The sequence below is a fragment of the Sardina pilchardus genome, chromosome 18 (assembly GCF_963854185.1).
Source record: "Sardina pilchardus chromosome 18, fSarPil1.1, whole genome shotgun sequence".
In the NCBI taxonomy this organism is placed as follows: domain Eukaryota; kingdom Metazoa; phylum Chordata; class Actinopteri; order Clupeiformes; family Clupeidae; genus Sardina; species Sardina pilchardus.
The window spans coordinates 12,820,706-12,838,537 of NC_085011.1; the positions used below are offsets into that span (position 1 = coordinate 12,820,706).

Genomic DNA, 17,832 nt, shown 5'->3' on the forward strand with positions numbered 1-17,832 from the left:
TGGAGTATCTTGGACTGGATTGATTGGAGTGCACTTGCCATCTGTGTTGTGGTGGGGTGCCAGGAGACTCTTGAGCTCAGGGGTCCTTGATTTCACAATTTATCCATGCATACTCTCTCTCTCTCACACACACAGACACAGACACACACACACACACACACACACACACACACACACGCACATTGTCAGTGTGCACAACTTTGCACAGGCACATACATATACACACACAGACAGACATGCTACACTGGTGATGACACACGCAACATATATATTGACATGCACTATGGTGTCACCAAAGTATCCTTTCAAATTCAAACGCCTTTGATAGCATGACTGCTCTTTTTACAGTGTTCAGTCACCTTGCTTCCAGGTGTTGTGTGCACCTTGCAGTGCACACAAGTTTGTATAGACACATTTGAACTTGATGCCCAAGCATTTTAAGCAGTAAAGACCGTCTTGAATAATTTAACACTGATTGAGTAACCAAGTGGAGAACTTGTAAGACCTGATGCCTTACAAAGAGTAGCAGGAGTAGGGCAGGGAAAGAACATGGGAAATATACTGCCACCTGGGTGATGAAAATACACTGCTTCTTACTTTTTTACCAGAGCTTAATTTCTCAAAGCCATAAGTCTATACTTTACAATTTATAATTGCAATTTCCAGACATTTCCGTGTACTGTAGATACTGCAGTGAGAATAAAAGCCTCAGTAGTAAGAAGTCTAAGGATGTGAGAATGTACCAAGTTACTGCTGTGGAACACAGAGGCAGTAGTATGAGTCCTTTTTCTACTACCTGGCATGAAAATGCCTCCATTCTAAATTGTTTCCTTTCCGTTTAGGAAGTTTATGCTTTTCAGTTTAGGCTTTTCATGTTGTTTACACCACGCACTGCCAGTCAAAACAAAGACTGTTTGTCCTCATGCTCCTTTCTTCCCTGCCTTCTTTTATCATCTCTTCAGCGTGCGAGGCGGAGCGGGATAAAGTGTGTAAGGTGTCCTCCGAAGAACACCTGCAACCTTTTAAGGACAAGATGGAGGAATTTCTGACTCAGGGTAAGGCGTATATACCCAGCTCTCTGCACCCAAGCATGCAGACACACACACACACACACACACACACACACACACACACACACACACACACACACACACAGGCATACACACACACACACACAGGCATACACACACACACACACACACACACACACAGGCATACACACACACACACACACTCACACACATGCATGCACGCTCAGGCACACACACACACACACACACACACACACACACACACACCACGCAAACAGTACTCCCAGCCTTACACAGCTCTGACATATGTATGAATGTACTGTATGTGTGTCTTGTTGGCTCTCTTTATCCGCACTCTCCCCCAGAGCGGTGGAGCGCCGTGTCCCAGCCTCCTTGACTGATGGCCTGCGCTCCACCGTCTCCATTATGTCTGAATGGGCCGCCCCATGCCCAGATGCTCCATTGATCATTGATTACCCGTCTCCAGTCCCAACCGAAGCTGCTTGTGTGTGTGCGCGTGTGCAGCGGTGACTAATGCTCCAGCTATCCTGGTAATGAATATTCGGTATGGGCCGACATGACAACATAAGGCCTGAGATATGCCGGCTTACGGCGGGAGGCTCTGCTGATACAAGCCCCCATATATCAGATAAAGGACGGCTTCTGTTTCAACATCATCCATTTTGGCTTGGGAAGGGAGGCTCCGAGCGGTGTCACCGCGAGAGGAGCGCAGGGGAGCCCGGGCGGCGTCGGCGGTTTCACCTTATGCTTGCAATCACGCGGGACGCACCCTTCTTCGCCTGCACGCAAGCAAGCAAGCAAACACCCTTTGTAGTCGCCCTGCTCGCTCTCTCACCTCATCATCTTGTCTCATCCGATTTTCCACCTATTTATCCTCTCCCGAGGAGTCTCCCCTGCCCACCGACGCCCTTTCCATTTCTACACCCTGGCACCCTCCCATCTTTTTATTCTCTCTCTCTCTCTCCCTCACTCTCTCTCTCTCTTTTCTCCCCCTCCTCCTCCTCCTCCCTCACTTTCCTTGGTGCGCCCGAGCTCAGGAAATCACATAAACACTTGCGCGCCGAGTGTGTTTACCCCTGGTGTCGCTCAGAGCGCCGCCGATGATGAATTAGCGTGGAGAGCCGTTTGCATGATGAAGCTGTGATGCACTTCCTGCTCTGTTTGTTTTATTCCTCTCCAGCGTGTTTATTTTGTACTCCCCCTTTCCACCCACCTCCACCAGCCCCCGTCACCCCCCCCCCCCCCCCTCCACCGTGCGACCCACTCGGCGGCCCGACATGAAAGCCCAGAGCCGGGCCTTGGCGTCGGCCGACAGCCCCTCTCCCCTCTCCCCTGCCCTCCTCCTTCTCCTCCTCCTCCACCACCCCCCCCGCTCTCCTCTCCCTGCCCTGCAGCGGGCCACTGCGCTGGGGCTTTTGTATTCAAATGGCCCTCGCGTAATGACTCGCACATGGAGCTCAGCTGGCCCGCTGTCCTTGAGGAAGCCGCGATGAAAGCAACCCCTCCGACAGAAACATCGGGATCCTCGGCGCTCGCTTTGATCCCCCACACACACGGGGTCTCCCTCCAGGGCCGAGGCTTTTTTTCTGCCCCCCACGCCCCCCACACCCCCTCCTCCCCCTCCTCCCCCTCCCCTTCACCCTGACATGTGACGTGAGTCTCTCAGAGGCTCCAGCCACATTGACCATGCCTCTCGTTAGAAACATCTGAGGGGGAGAAAGCCGGAGGAGGGGGGGGATGGGGGGATTGGAGGAACAAGAATGTCTGAATTCTTTTTTTTTTTTTTTCTCATTATTTGTATGATTTCAAACCCTGGGGTATAAGCGTTTCTGGCTCCACAGTACCAACCACTCTTGTTTATTTTCTCGACCATGAAACTAACCGCAGGACAGAGAGGAGGCCGACTCCAAGGAGAGGAATTGTTTGGTCTACAGTGATTCTCTCCGCTCGCTTTGCAAACTCTCATGCATGCTAGTCACTTTGATGGGGTCTCGCTGCCTCAGAAAACGGGGCTTTGGACGTGATGATCTGTTTCGCATTGATAGAGAGATTGGCAATCCTCACAGCCCGCCGCGTTTCTTCCCTCTCGCTGGTGACTACTGCTTTGGCAAAGGGCAGGGGTGTGGTCACTGCCGGGTCGAAGTTTTTTTGTTTATTTGTTTCTTTTCCAGGAGACTTTGTAGTCAGATTAATGGAAGAAAAAAATCACTTTTATCTCAAACGGTATTGTTTCATGAGAAGTTATGTTTATGTAATTTATAGTCTTGCTAGTTGCATCTTGCAGTGGTTTACCCATAGCAATGTTTCAGTCAACCTCAATTCGACTTCAATTAGAGTTAGATCTTTCCCATGCTCTAATTGGTATAAAAATAGTCTGACACACATCCATCCATTTCTGGTTGGCGTTGCACTTAGAAGTAAGACAGAGATAGTTGGAGAGAGAGAGAGAGAGAGAGAGGGGGAGAAAGAGACAGAGGATCTTTTTTTGGTCTGCTGTTTTGGAACAGTACATAAAAATGTCGTCCCTTTATTGGTCATGCCAGGGAAGCTTAGCGCCAAGCCTGTTTTTGATTATGGGGAATGAATTGATATTCCCGGGAAGAACCTCTGGATATCCAATCTGTTTCTGAGAAGTCTTCCAGCCGGACTGAGGTTTGGGGAAGCTGTTAATGGAGCAGTTGAGGCAGTTAAACGGTTTTAAGACACTTACGAGGATTGTCGTGCTTTGAGGCATCACGATACATTTGCTCTAATGTTCATGGACATAGGAAATAAATGGATCAAATGGCTGACCTAAATGCTTCTAGAACCCAAAGACGTGAAAGTGGCTGGACAGTGTTATAGCCCGTCATTACAGTATTTTATTACACAGGCATGACTGCACCATGGTAACTCCACAGCAGGAATGGATACATTCACTCCAACGCGTAACATGCTCCCTCATCGGGGATGCCGCAAAAACACAGACGGCTATTCAACGGATTTCTGCAGAGTAGATGTTTTGTGGCATATTTGTAGTTTCTGCGCAATTGCCCTAGTTATTGTATTGTGACTAAGAGAGCTAACATGATTTTAATGCTGGAAAGCAACTCTTTTTTTCTCATCCGTAAAAGTGAGCATTGGAAATCCTTCCTTCTTTTGAAGGATGTTTTGCAGGAACTAACTGTTGACCGTTCATCAAAAAGGTTTTCACTAAAGCCGTCTGGGCTACTTCAAAAAAGACTAACCCAGAGATGACCGGAGAACTCAGATTACTTAACAACTTTTTATTGTGGTGCACAAAAGACTGACGTTTCGACGCACCGACAAGGCTTGAGCGCAAGTGACACCCTTTCTACAGGTTTTCACTAAACTTCACGAAACAAAAAGGTTTTCAACTGTGATTAAATACAGTGTCATGTAGAGACATAGAGGGGATTCTGTGCTGCTAAATGTGCTAAATAGAAATCAGTCAAACAGTTGCAAGTACTACAGTAGGTAGGTATCCTAGGTGTTCCAGTCCCAGATACCCACCCCCTCTATTTCACTTTCACTCTGCTCGCTCATCGTTCTCAACTTGTCGTTTGCACAAAGGAAGTTTTGTCTACTGCCTCTGTCTCTTTCACACATTAGTCACTTGCACTTTAAACGTCAGGCTCAGCAACAAGCATCGCACTATACAGGCACACACATACACATTCACACAGACACACAGGCGCACACACACTCACACAGACACACTCACACAGACACACAGGCACACTCTCTCACACATACACATACACACACACACACACACACAGGCACACTCTCTCTCTCACACACACACACACACACACGCACACACACACACAGGCACACTCTCTCTCTCTCACACACACACACACACACACACACACACACACAGACACACAGGCGCACATACCCCAACGCTGAATTATGAGGACGTGTGAAATCTTGTGCAAACCGTTTGAAAGGCTAAGGCCAGTGTTCCTGAGGCCACTATAAATGGGCACTGAAGAATGCTGTTAATCTCGGGAGCGGACAGCGGCGTGCCCGAGTATTTCTCATCACTGGGCCTCGCTACTGACATCCAGCGCCTGTCCTCCTGAGCAGGCCTGGGAGATAAAGGCCAACATGTTAGAGAGTAAACACTATCTTGAATGCTGGAAACCCCGAGTCACTTATCATGTATACTTAATGCCCCCCCCTGTCCTCCCCTCTTACAATGCTCAATGCTCTGTATTCTTCTTTTCCGTATTGTATTACGTTATTCAGATTCAGACTCTTTGCCACCATGGTCGTAGGTGTTCCGTTTGAAATCCAAACAGAGAGGGCTATTAGACCGAGGCTGTGGACTTCATGCATATACAGTACATTCTTTTCTCTTTTCTCTTTCAGCTAAAAGCGATTTGGAGGCCGAGGAGTCGCAGCTTGCCGTGACGCATAAAATGTAAGTAGTGGGTGCTGCATGTCATGGCCACGGGTGTCAGTTCGCGGTATGAGGGCCGGGTGACATGTTTTGCTCTGGCAGCTGACAGGTGACCGGCTAGTCCAGGTTGTTTTGGGGATCCCATGGGAATGTTTGTCTAGCTCAGGTCCGATTGAGTTTGCTCTGGCTGGCATGCTGTGACGGGCCATGAGGGTCTCCGGTGCGTTTCCATGCATGTTTGGAGTAGGTGTGTGTGTGTGTGTGTGTGTGTGTGTGTGTGTGTGTGTGTGTGTGTGTGTGTGTGTGTGTGTGTGTGTGTGTGTGTGTGAGAGAGAGAGAGTGTGCCTGTGTGTCTGTGTGAGTGTGTGTGTGTTTGTGAGTGTGTGTGTGTGCGTGTGTCCTAGAGCGAGCGAGCGCGTGCACGAGAGAGAGAGTACGAACAAGCATGTTCGTGCGTCAGTGTGTGTGTGTGTGTGTGAGCGCGAGAGAGTGTGTAAGTGTTTATCCAGACAGCAGTGGCTCCAGAGGTCTGTGCTGGGGAATGTGTTCAGCGCTCGGTGGAAACTCCAAACAACCTCCGTTCTGGATCGATCGCGGGCCTCACGATAACACGCCCCCCTTTCATCTCCCGCGCACCAGTGCTGATTCACTTACTGCACGGCTCCTCGTGTGGGAATTCAAAGCCTTGGAATAACGCAACAGCGCTCACTTTTTTTTTTTTTTTTGCACGGCTGTAAGAAGTTGATCTTTGTTTGCACATTAGAGAACAATGTGATTGGTACAGGCCAGTGTATTTCAATATTTGCCCGTGTTATTGTTTTATCCTAAGCGTATGCTTTTGTTCGTCTCCACTTTGCATTCCTGCGATCACAGCTTGTAACACTATCAGGGCAGAATTATCCATCGCCAGGCCTTACATGACGCTCGTATTTGTATTAGATGAACTCGCGATGCATTTCACATATTAAAAGTCGATCGCTTTTCACAATTCCGCAGTGTGGATTCCCCCCTCGGCCTTGTTTTCACAATATTTAGCGCTTGATGTCATGTTTTTCTTTTGAAACGTTTGCAGTTTCCTGGAGCTGGGCGTGTTTTTCTCCGTCAAGCCGAAGGCCGGAGAGAAGGAGGTCTCCCCCGGCACGCTCTTCTCCGTGTGGCACGAGTTCTCCAGCGACTTCAAGGAGCTCTGGAAGAGGGAGAACAAGCTGCTTCTGAAGGACAGGTGAGATCCTCCGCGTCTCCTTCATGTCACCGGTCCCTTCACTGTGTCTCGGCACGTACAGTACAGTAGAATACAGATAGATGCCTGAAAACACTTCAGGAGTCTGTCTGCCCGTGTGTTGTTTAAGTGGGGAGCGTAGAGAATCGTACAGGTAGAGAGTGGGTTTTGCTCTGTTGTATAAGTTCTCTGAAGTGTGATTTTTTTTTTTAGGGTGGTCTGGAAGAATTTTTCTCTGCTTGATCTTTAGATTTATTCATCTTTAAATATGACAGCTGTTGCGTGAACATTCCAATTCTCCTTGGACTTTTTTGCCCCACAGTTCTGGGTAAACCCTTAGGGTATGCCCACAAAAAACACACACACACACTCTCTCTCTGTCTCTCGCTCACTCGCTCTCTCGCTCTCTCTCACACACACACACACACACACACACACACACACACACACACACACACACACACACACACACACACACACACACACACACACTCCTTTTCATGCCCTAATCCATATATCCCTGCCTACTGGCAGCAGATCAGTCAGCCTGAGGGCCAGTATAAAGAGCTTTGGCCAGGGTCAGATGTGTCCCCATAAGCCGTTCCTCTGCCTACCCCCCAGGCACCCACACACACAGGGGCCTTTGTTGTGGCAACCAAGGGCACCATAGCAACAGAGCCCCTGACGACAGAATCTTGACTCCAGAGAGACAGCATAGGTCACTAAGTTCCAAAAAGGCCATGCAATAATTAGTGCGTGTTCCCTTAAATCCTGAAACTGGTGACCCAGTGATGTTAAGTGCTCTTCCCCCAAAGTCAGACGACCTATAGTGAGGGCACGTCATGATCCGTGACGGAGGGGACAGACACTGTGCGTTTTGATTTATCAAGCTGCATTAGAGACTGGTCTGTCAAGTCACATACTGATGCAGGGATCACCCCCCACCCACACACACACACACACCAAAGCACATGATTATAATAAGAACCTATCACAGTCAGGTATTACACAGAAGGAGACAGTTTCAAAGGGCTGCCAAACACCTCCAACAGAACCATACCATATTTGGACCCTCTGATCTGGCTCCAGAGACTTTGAAGCACTTCTGACATGTCTGAGAAAGATATATGGAGAAAAAAATGTGTGTGTGTGTGTGTGTGTGTGTGTGTGTGTGTGCGTGCATGCTGAGAGTGAACTCGCTGTGTGTCTGAGTGTGTGCATGTGTGTCCAGAATGAGAGAAGGAAAGAGGGAAAGTGTGTGAGTGTGAGTGTGTGTGTGTGTGTGTGCGTATGTGTGCACGTGTGTATGTGTGTGTGTGTGTGAGTGTGTGTGCGTACGTGTGTATGTGTGTGTGTGCATCTGAGTGTGTGTGTGTGTGTGTGTGTGTGTGTGTGTGTGTGTGTGTGTGCGTGTGTGCGTGTATGTGTGTGTGTGTGTGTGTGTGCGTATGAATGCATGTGTGTGTGTGTGTGTGTGTGTGTGTGTGTGTGTGTGTGTGTGTGTGTGTGTGCGTGCGTCCGTGTGTGTGTGTGTGCGTCCGTGTGTGTGTGTGTGTGTTATTTTACCCCGTGAGGTGTTGGGAGCCTCTAGCCGCAAAAGGAGCTGTGGTACGGGCTGATTGTAGCGTGATGTGGCCTGCCGACCCTGACACTGTTTTATTGGCGTCTCATAACTCTCCCCTGAGTAAACATGGCGGGCTGGAGCACGACCCCGGGAGAGGGAGAGCTTTTCCAGAAGCATCCATCTCTCATGTACAGCCAGCCGCCCCCCCGCCCCCCCACACGCCCCTGGCCTGCCCTCGAGAGGGAGGGAAACCAACATCCCATCCTCCCAATCACTACCGCCTCTCCATAGACACCAGGCTCAGGAATTACCTTATGAAGAAAGCGAGATCAATCTTCATGAGGAGCACGAGGGGGTCTGGCAACCATGAGGAGCCAGTGGTTACTTCAGGAGGCCATTTGAAGCCATTCTTGCAAACCCGAGCTGATATGTGATAAGCCCAGAGAGTGTAGCTACCAGACAACAGCAGGATGTCAGGGCTAATGACAAGATCGGGTGCCTGCGGAGTTCAGTGTTGTTTTGCGGGGGGGCCACACGGGGCCTCGGGGGTCTGGACATCTGCTTACAGTAGAGGCCCAGCGGCGCACCGCGCGGCCACTTATCGACGGGCCACACCGCGCCACGCCACACTACGACACGACTCGCTCGTAACCTCGGCGGGGCCGGGCAGAATGTGGCGCTTGAGTGAGCCGGTGTCATTTCTCGGGTTTGTTTTGTCACGCTGAGAGTTTTGGGAATGCGTTCCATATGGGCGGCCGGGGCCCCGGTATGCGGCGGTGGGCGGCGGGCAGGCGGAGGGGTGTTTGTGGCGCGAGCGCACGGCGGTGCGGACAGCTCCTGTTACCTGGGCCGCACGCTGATGATGACGGAGCGGGCGACTCTGTCACGAGGCCATTATGGTGATGAATACGCCGCGTTTGGGTCTGAATGTTTTTTCACTTCTTTTCTTCTCAAACCCCCCCCCCCCCCCCCCCTCCCCACCCACACACCCCACCCCCCCCACAGATTGAAAGTGGCAGAGGAGAGTTTCAAGCAAGCGCGAGAGAAAGCCTCCTATAGTGTCAAACCCAAACATGCCTCTGGGATGGTGAGTGCTCTTTTTCACCCCCACCCCAACCCCAACCCCTTCTCCTCTGACAGCCCTCCCTCCGTAGCTGCCCTCTCCTCTACCACTCCTCTCACTCCATCTTTGTCTTTCTTCTCCTGCTGTTTCATCATTATTTAATGTCCATCCAGTCATTTGCAATATAAACACTGCCTGCTGATGTGGCTGCGTGTGTTTGCGCTGATAAAACATTTAACACATGGCCTTTGATTTCTGTTTCCCAGAAAGCCAAAATCGGACAGAAGACTTAACAGATTGCAACAAGGACAGCTTCAGTTATTTTTTTTTTAATGAAAAAGACATGGTGGTGACGCCTGCCGGGGGCAGTGTGCGAAAAAAGAAAAAAAAATGGAAGTGTAGCCATTACCCCCTCCATGATAACCAGCACTTTTGTTTTTCTCTCTCTGTTCAACTCCTCATGTTGTAATCAAAGAGCATTTTCCTTCAGGCTCAGCAAGGATTTATATTTCTAAGCCCCTCTGTTATACACTGTTACACAGACATGATTCATTCGTCAGTGGCCCCACGAGTCCATTCAAGGCAAGACAATCTCTCCCAGTCACAAAATTGATGTAGCCATGTGGGATTTGTGCTCCTCCAAAGCTTAGCGGCCCTTTATAAGGAGACGCAGCAGGTGAGACAGACCCATTCATCTTCATGGAAAAGCTGGAAGTGCCTTAATTCAAGCACACTCTTTTCTATCGCCCTGTTGCCCGGAGCCGGCACCGCCACCACTGCCAGGAGGCGCCTGACGTCCCTGGGCATGAACAGAGGACAGAAGTACCCAACGAACGCGAATCCTTCGCTCAAAGAATCATATCTTACTACTGACCTTACTGCCTCCCCCGACCATAGAAATCATTGGAGTTGTTGAATAGTTTATTCAAAGCCAAAGTGCTTCCCTGTGTGTGTGTGTGTGTGTGTGTGTTTGTGTGTGTGTTTGTGTGTGTGTGTGTGTGTGTGTGTGTGTGTGTGTGTGTGTGTGTGTGTGTGTGTGTGAGAGAGAGAGAGAGAGCGAGAGAGGAAGAGAGAGAGAGAGAGTCTGTGGTGGATTGTGTAACAGATCCAGCTTTGTGTGAATAAAATAAATATGCTCTTGGGGAAGCTAAGCATGAAGACCTTTATGTAACGACGTCTTCCTTCGGTAGAGTGACTCATGATAAGCTCTAAACATTCCGCGCAGCATCACACCTCTCTCAGTCCTGCCTCAGACTCAGACCTGGTAGACCAGTGACCAGTTAAACCCCATTGTGCAATAATGTGTGAATTAACTGTTTATTTTGAATAAATTCCTCAGAAGATTATCTTCATTTGCAGTGTCTTCTTGGTGGGCAATGTTTTGAATGAGTGAGAAAAAACTCTTTGTGAGCATATTGTAGAATAGATTTATTATATAATAATACTTTAAACTTTCAACATAATATATTTAAAATTATTCAGTACCTTTATCATATATAAATTCCTTTATCTATCAGGATACTCTTGTTAAATATATCTGTGGTACAAAAGAAGAAAGTACATGTGGTGGAGAATGTAGTGGCTTTCGACAGACAACGGTGCTCTGGGATTGCAACCTAAACACTCACTGGCTACACACACACACACACACACACACACACACACACTCACACACACACATACACATACACATTGCCCTGAAAGGCCATTGGTGGAGCCGTTGAGCTCTGTCTATTTCCTATCACAGTCTTAGTTCTATTGTCCTTTTGCTCAGACGTCCATCTGCCTCCATGGTTATGGCTCATGTTGAGGTCTTGTTCTTGTCTCTGAGCTCCGGGGGGGGGGGGGGGGTTGGAGAGAGGGCCAGACACTGGGGATTCCTCTTATCTGCGTTGCCTCAGAAAGAGTGTTTGGACTCAGGCCGAGGAGGAGGGAAGAGGGGAAGGTTCAAGAGACAGTTGACCTCCGGTCAAGAAGAGGTCAGAGTTCAGAGCGCTCCTCTGGACACTCTTGTCCCCTACAGGCGAAGTTCAAAGCAAATCAAAACATTTGTCCTAAACAAAAAGAGGTCCCAAAAAGAGGTGGATTTGGTGACAGCAGATTCAACCACCAGGATTAAATAAAAGGTGTGTGCACGGATCAACCCGAGAGGTGGCACGAGACCAGACACTGTCCTGCGAGGGAGTCCTGCTCAGTAATGCCCGTCGTCTTGCGTGAAACACGTTCCATGGAAACAGGAAATGAGTCAGCACTTCCTGTAGAATCAGGTGAGCCCCCCCCCCCATGCAACAGAGAGAGACTCATTTCTATGGTCATTTCTATGGTCCACATCAAGGTTCCTCTGAGCACTGGGACGCCCCCCCCCCCCCAATAGCGCCTCACTGTGTGTCGTTGACGCTGACCGACACACACCGGCACTGTTTGACGCGCTGCACCTTCCGGTGGCGGAACGGCGGGTCCAGGCCCGGGCAGTGCAGGCGCAGCGTCACCGTGGTGACCCGGTGCGGCCGGCAGAAGGCGCAGGACTGGAAGGAGGCTCCGTGCGCGGGCTGCTTGCGCCTCTGACGGTGCTGCCGCTGGCCGGACGAGGAAGAGGAGGAGGAGGAGGACGATGGCGACGAGGACGGCGTGTGGATGTGTCGCGGGATGTAGAAGGAGTTGCACTGGCCGTAGCAGAAGCGGTTGACCACCGTGCGGCTCACGCAGCCCTCCTCGCTGACCGTCTGCCGCAGCGGCTGCGTCTTGCACCAGTCACTGCGCAGGTACTTGCGCTCGGTGACCACCAGGGCCTCGCGGCTGGACGCCAGCACCTCGGGCTTGCCCATGGGCTGCAGCAGCGCCGGGGTCTGGGCCACCGCCAGGCTGTTGCCCTTCAGCTTGTAGGGCGACGGGATGGAGCCCTGTGGCCCCCTGGACTTCTTAGAGTCGGCCGTCTTGCACAGGCTCCATGCCAGCAGCATGGCTAAGGCCAGCTTCCAGAACATTCTGAGGGGGAGAAGAAGAAGAGGGTTAACATTCACCAGACCTTGTCCTTCAGATGCGTGCAAGCGTCAGTAGTCAGCGTGATTGCTCAAACTTTAGCCCTAGACGTTGCCTCTGGCCCGCAGCGTCGGCAGAATCAACAGCGCTGGACAGGGGGGGGGATAATGAGCTGATGGGCATCAGTCTAGTCTCCCTGGCGATAGCTGGCTCTGTTGTGTTTATGATGGATCTGTTTTCCCTGTTTGGAGTCCAGCGTGGCTCGGGCCAAAGCCCTGTCTGTGCTGTTATGATGGAGCCTTTGGGTCGAAGCACTTGGCCTTTCCCTCTTTAAACAGAGAGACGGACTTACGGAGGGGGACTTTGTGCCTGTGATAAAGTTAATGCCGCATTTAGTCCCAGTCTGTTCCTTCATTTTAAAAGCCCCAAAATGGCGCCCACTCTAAAGTCCTCTGTCTACGAGCAGATAACCTCTGAACTGTTGTTCACATTCTCAGACCTGAGGCTCGGCTCTTTTTGTCTGTCTGTCTCTCTTTCTCCAAGTGTGTGCTTGTGTGTGTGTGTGTGTGTGTGTGTGTGTCTCTGAAATGACAGGGGGTAGTGGTCATTTTAGTATGGCACCACGGAGACATAGCTAAAGGGCCAGGCCAGCCCTACAATGGCTGTAAAGAAGAATGGATCCATCTTCCGTGACTCCATTCATCAAAGTCCCTGAATCATTTCTTTTATTTGCTTTTTTGTCAGTTTGCAGAAATCCCTAAAAAACAAACAGGGGTGTCCTTCAAAGGGAGCACTTAAAAAGCCATAAGGCTCAGAGGAAGTTGGCTTTATTGCTCTCGTTGCGGGCTAAAATGATTAGCCATTTGCTTACTTTAGACATGAAGCATGCTACAGATATGTAAACAGGCTGTATGTTACTTGGCCATGTGAATGTTATTAAGTGCAGGATGGAAATATTTGTGTGTGTGTGTGTGTGTGTGTGTGTGTGTGTGTGTGTGTGTGTGTGTGTGTGTGTGTGCGCTCGCTGGCCACAACCTGACCAGGCAGCGACCCAGAGAAGACCAGAGAGCCAGACGGACAGCAGAGACAAACCCATAAGTTACACACACACACACACACACACACACCCACACACACACACACACACACACACAGAAAAACACAGCCTCAGATTCAGTTGACAGACAGTCTCCAATTTATTTTCTTCTCACACTTTGTTGGGTTAATGATTGATATGGAGCCACACAAACGCACACACAGACACAGACGAACACATATACACACACACACACTCGTGCACACGCACAGACACAGAGGCGCGCACACAAACACACACACATGCACACACACAAGCACAATAGCATGGTCCCTGGTCACTTTGTCTTTGTAAAGACCTGCAGATAGTTGGATCAAATCCCATGGGATGAGTTTCCTGCCTCTGTTCCCTGTCCCTCCCTGCATCAGTGAAAGATGCGATCGCCACATGACTTACAGCTCCCAAGGCACAAGAGTGTGAGTGTCAAAGATGACAGATGTACAATAAAATTTCCGTTTGAATTCATAAGTATGATTGAGCTCCAGCTGAGACCATAAATTTCACTAGCATAAATTTCTCAGTCTTTCACACACAGACAGACAACCTCACGCAAGCGCACACACACACACACACACAGAGAGAGGGCTGACTGCATACTACACATGTAATTTCTTGAATCTCTCTGGAAGACAAATTGCAGTTTGAGTGTAATGATAGTGCTCTCTACACACACAGAGAAAAATAAACAAAATGTCTCCTTTTCCCTCCCTTCTTCCTCTGTTCCTTTCCCCTCTCCCCCTTTTCTCTCTTGATCACTGTCTTCCAGTTGAAGTGAAAAGAAAGTGCACCGATACACAGTTTAGCAATAAAGACAGGCTTTAGAAATGAGCGATGAGTCAGATATTTTGAACAGCCGTTGAGCTCTTGTCCATAATCTCCACCATACACAATTACAGTCTTTGGCAGGGCAAGTCATTTGTCTCAAATTATAACAAGAGACATCACCCCTGAACACGTTTGTCACATGTCCTTGTTCTACAGCACAACTCTGAGGATTCAGGATTACTGATCTTGAATAGAATCCTCTTACCAAGCGTTTCTGACATGGTCGCCAGTCTTTTATTAGTATAAATTTGTACGCTGATTAATGATGGCATAAACTAGTGTTCATTTTCAAAATATTCATATAATCAGTTTGCTGATGATAATCCTGTTTCCTCTGCATATCATAAGACTTTTCTGTATGTTGCATACGCTCAAACCCTAAACTGCAGGTGAGGATGAGATCTCCAGTCAGGAAAAAAAAAAAAAAAAAAACGCTCATTTCAGTCGCTTCAACACACATCCATCCAACCACCATCATCTCTCCCAGTACCAGCATCTCGATTCTCTCTACCACCAACACGGGGCGAGCCTGCCAAGCTCAACAAACACGGAGGGAGGGAGGAGATTCTTGCCCTCCCGGATACCAGCATCTTTTTGATACTACCATAACAAGGCGCGCTGGCGACCACAAGGCAGAACTCAACATGGCGCCCCTCTGCTGGCGCCAACGCGCTCTGCCATGTGACAGCCCACTTCCCCTCGGAACTCATCACAGCAATTATGACATTTACGGGTAAATCTCTCCACAGCTCCAGTGGGCTGAGTGTGTTATTATGGACAAATCTGCCAGAATTACCTGCACCACTCACACGGGCAGAACTTACACACACACACACACACACACACACACACACACACACACACAGGCAGAGAGACAGACACACACACACACACACACAGACACACTTTCTCACCACACACAGACACACTGATGATGTTTCTCAGCTGAATGCAAACCATGCAATTAAAGCCTATTATGGTAAATGCTGGTGGTTTAATCTCCTCAGGCTTGCGGGGTAAGCTGGTGTGACAGGCAGGCAGGCAGGATGTGTGGGGGCACTGATCTGTCAGGACCTGGAGCCTCGCGGCCCCTCGCAGGAACACCCACTGATCCAGCGCACGCCTCACCCTCACACGCACACACACACTCACACACACACTCACAAACGGACACACGCACACACGCACACACACACACACACACACACACACACACACACTCACAAACGGACACACGCACACTCTCTCTCACACACACACACACAGACACACACACACTCACTCACTCTCTCTCTCTCTCTCTCTCACACACACACACACACACACACACTCACTCACACAGGGAAGCACGCACATCTCGGACTGCCTGTCTGTCTGTCTGTCTGCGGTCTCAATTGCCTGTGTTAGTCTGTCACTGGCATTAAAACACAAAAGGTATTTGTGTGTAATGCTCTGAAGTTGGGCAGAACGAGTCTGTCCCGGTCTGTTAGTGTCATGTGCCCCACTACTGCAAACCCCACAGTCGTCAGTCCTCGTTTCAGCTCCTCAGATTTAGATTAGAGTGAGCATCGGAGAGCACTCGGCGGTGACTGTGCACTTGGTATGCCAGAGGTTTCACAACATCCCTTCGGTGGAAAGCACGGAGGGATGGAAAAGCCCCCTGCTTTCATTCAGACTGAAATCCTCTTTACCAAAAACAGCTAGTGGTGTACACAGAGGTATTTCTCTCCACAGAGGCAAATTACTGCCAAACCCACCAGGAATGGGCACCTAAAGCTGGCTCAGGTTTGTTCAATATAACTTTTTCTTGACCACATACATACTTTATAGACACTTTCTCATCAGGTAATATTGTAATTACAAAACGATACGAAAACTAGTATTCTGTTAACAATGACTATAGTATTGTTTCATTCCTTGGGTCATTTTCCTTACCTCTCCATTATACTGACCAACCAAGTGACCAGTACTGAATTTTACATCGGAGGTCACCACTGGTTCACATCATGTTCAAACCCGAGATCATAATTCTGATCCGCTTAATTCATGCTCTTCAGTTTGCGCTTTTATCTATAGACATGAAGTTAACTTTCTTTTAAAAAAAATATGTACAGTATCAATAGTGATATTGACTGAGGCACACTAACACAACAGAGGGAAGGGATGAGCGTACGGTACCTGTGCTGAGTCCGTGTGTCCCAGGTGAGGGGGCACTCTGAGGGCTCTGGAGTGGAGGATCAGGTGAGAGGTGACGCGGAGGTTAAAGGTTAAAGGTGAGACGAGAGGCTGTCCCGCTGGCTGGCTCCTGGAGAGGGGCAGATATTGGCTGCCATCAGAGCAGCTGGGACAGAAGGAAGAAGGGGATGAGTAACAGAGAGAGAGAGAGAGAGAGTGAGAGAAAGAGAGAGAGTGAGTGAGAGAAAGAGAGGGGATGAGATGAGATGAGAGAGAGTCCAGCAGTCCCACTGGGTCCTCCCCCTTTGGCTGCAGGTCCTCAATTTGTTCCCCTGTCACTTTGTGTTTAATTTCCAAGCGGATGAGCTGTCATGTCGGGAGCGAGCGGCGCTCGGAGTCGCGTCCCTGGTGCGCGGTCCTGTCTGGATCTCACTCCTCGGGTGTCACCTCTCCACGTCCACTCGTCACTTGTGACACACCACCGCAGGGGAATTCCTCCAACAGAGCCGACAGAACGCTATCATGACACACTTTTCCTCTCTCTCTCTCTCGCTGTGGTGCTCTGTCTGTCACTGGGTGCTGTGTGCTGTCTGGTGCTCCTGCCTCCTTCTGTCTCGCCCTCTACCCTCACTCTCCCCTCTTCTTCATACAGCACCTCTGTTCCACCCTTTCCTCCTCCTCCTCCTCTTCTCTTCTCTCTCTCTCTCTCTCTCGCTTTCCAGCCCTCCTTCCACCCTCCCTCTGGTATTACTCTCACTTGGGCTAATACTCTTTCAAACTCACTAAACCTCTCTCACTTTTACGCACTTCTTCACTGCTCTCTCTCACTCTCACCCACCCCACTGAGGGTGAAGGCGTGAGGTTATTGGAGCCTGTATTTGTTTACCTGTCTTTTCTCTCTTTGTGTTTACTCTTCAAGTCTCTGTTATTTGATAATTACTTCTATGCTTACGTTTGCACTACAGCACATTGTACAAACTCCTTGTGATTTTTTTTATGTAACCTATTTATGTTTTTTAAGCTGTCATTCTACCCGTTTCACTTTATGACACACACACACACACACACACATAATTATCCTCACACACTGACATTGATTAGAAGCCTCAATGCGAATGAAATCCATTCTTGTTCATCTTCTGTGTGTCCCACCTCATATTGAACGCACGCAAACCCCACACTCACTCAAAGTGAGTAAGAGAGTGTGAGAAAGAAGCCAGAACAAGCCAGAGGACAGACAGACAGGCATCGGCTCATAGCACACTCATCGCTTCCCACCCAAAAATGAGAGCCATGCATCCATTAATCATATTTCAGAGGGGGAACATTCCTGTCTCGTTGTGTTGTTCCGTTCTGTTTCTGTTATGAACTTCATTCTTTCATCCTTGTGGTTTGCAGCTCACACTAGTCTGACCACTACAACAACAACAATGTCTGTCACTCACCAA

At 49.3% G+C, this 17,832-nt stretch overlaps 2 protein-coding genes across 2 annotated transcripts in view; one reads left to right on the top strand and one right to left on the bottom strand.

The window, feature by feature from the left end:
• fmn2a (formin 2a) overlaps positions 1-10,631 on the top strand; it is a 47,199-nt gene extending 36,568 nt beyond the window's left edge. The window contains exons 16-20 of the mRNA XM_062520376.1: positions 963-1,055; positions 5,433-5,484; positions 6,536-6,685; positions 9,252-9,333; positions 9,576-10,631. Coding sequence (XP_062376360.1) covers positions 963-1,055; positions 5,433-5,484; positions 6,536-6,685; positions 9,252-9,333; positions 9,576-9,602 — 404 coding nt within the window. The 3' untranslated portion in view covers positions 9,603-10,631. The remainder of the gene's footprint in view (positions 1-962; positions 1,056-5,432; positions 5,485-6,535; positions 6,686-9,251; positions 9,334-9,575) is intronic.
• Positions 10,632-11,671: 1,040 nt separating this feature from the next.
• On the bottom strand, positions 11,672-16,956 carry grem2a (gremlin 2, DAN family BMP antagonist a). Its single transcript, XM_062520112.1, has 2 exons — positions 16,388-16,956; positions 11,672-12,294 (listed from the first exon to the last, which is right to left on the bottom strand). The coding sequence occupies exon 2, from the start codon at positions 12,291-12,293 to the stop codon at positions 11,688-11,690; it is 606 nt and encodes a 201-aa protein (XP_062376096.1). The 5' UTR covers position 12,294; positions 16,388-16,956; the 3' UTR covers positions 11,672-11,687.
• Between the last annotated feature and the right edge of the window lie 876 nt (positions 16,957-17,832).

Bases quoted from the DNA above. Each gene is read 5' to 3' on its own strand.
- grem2a (XM_062520112.1), bottom strand. From the start codon at position 12,293: ATGTTCTGGAAGCTGGCCTTAGCCATGCTGCTGGCATGGAGCCTGTGC.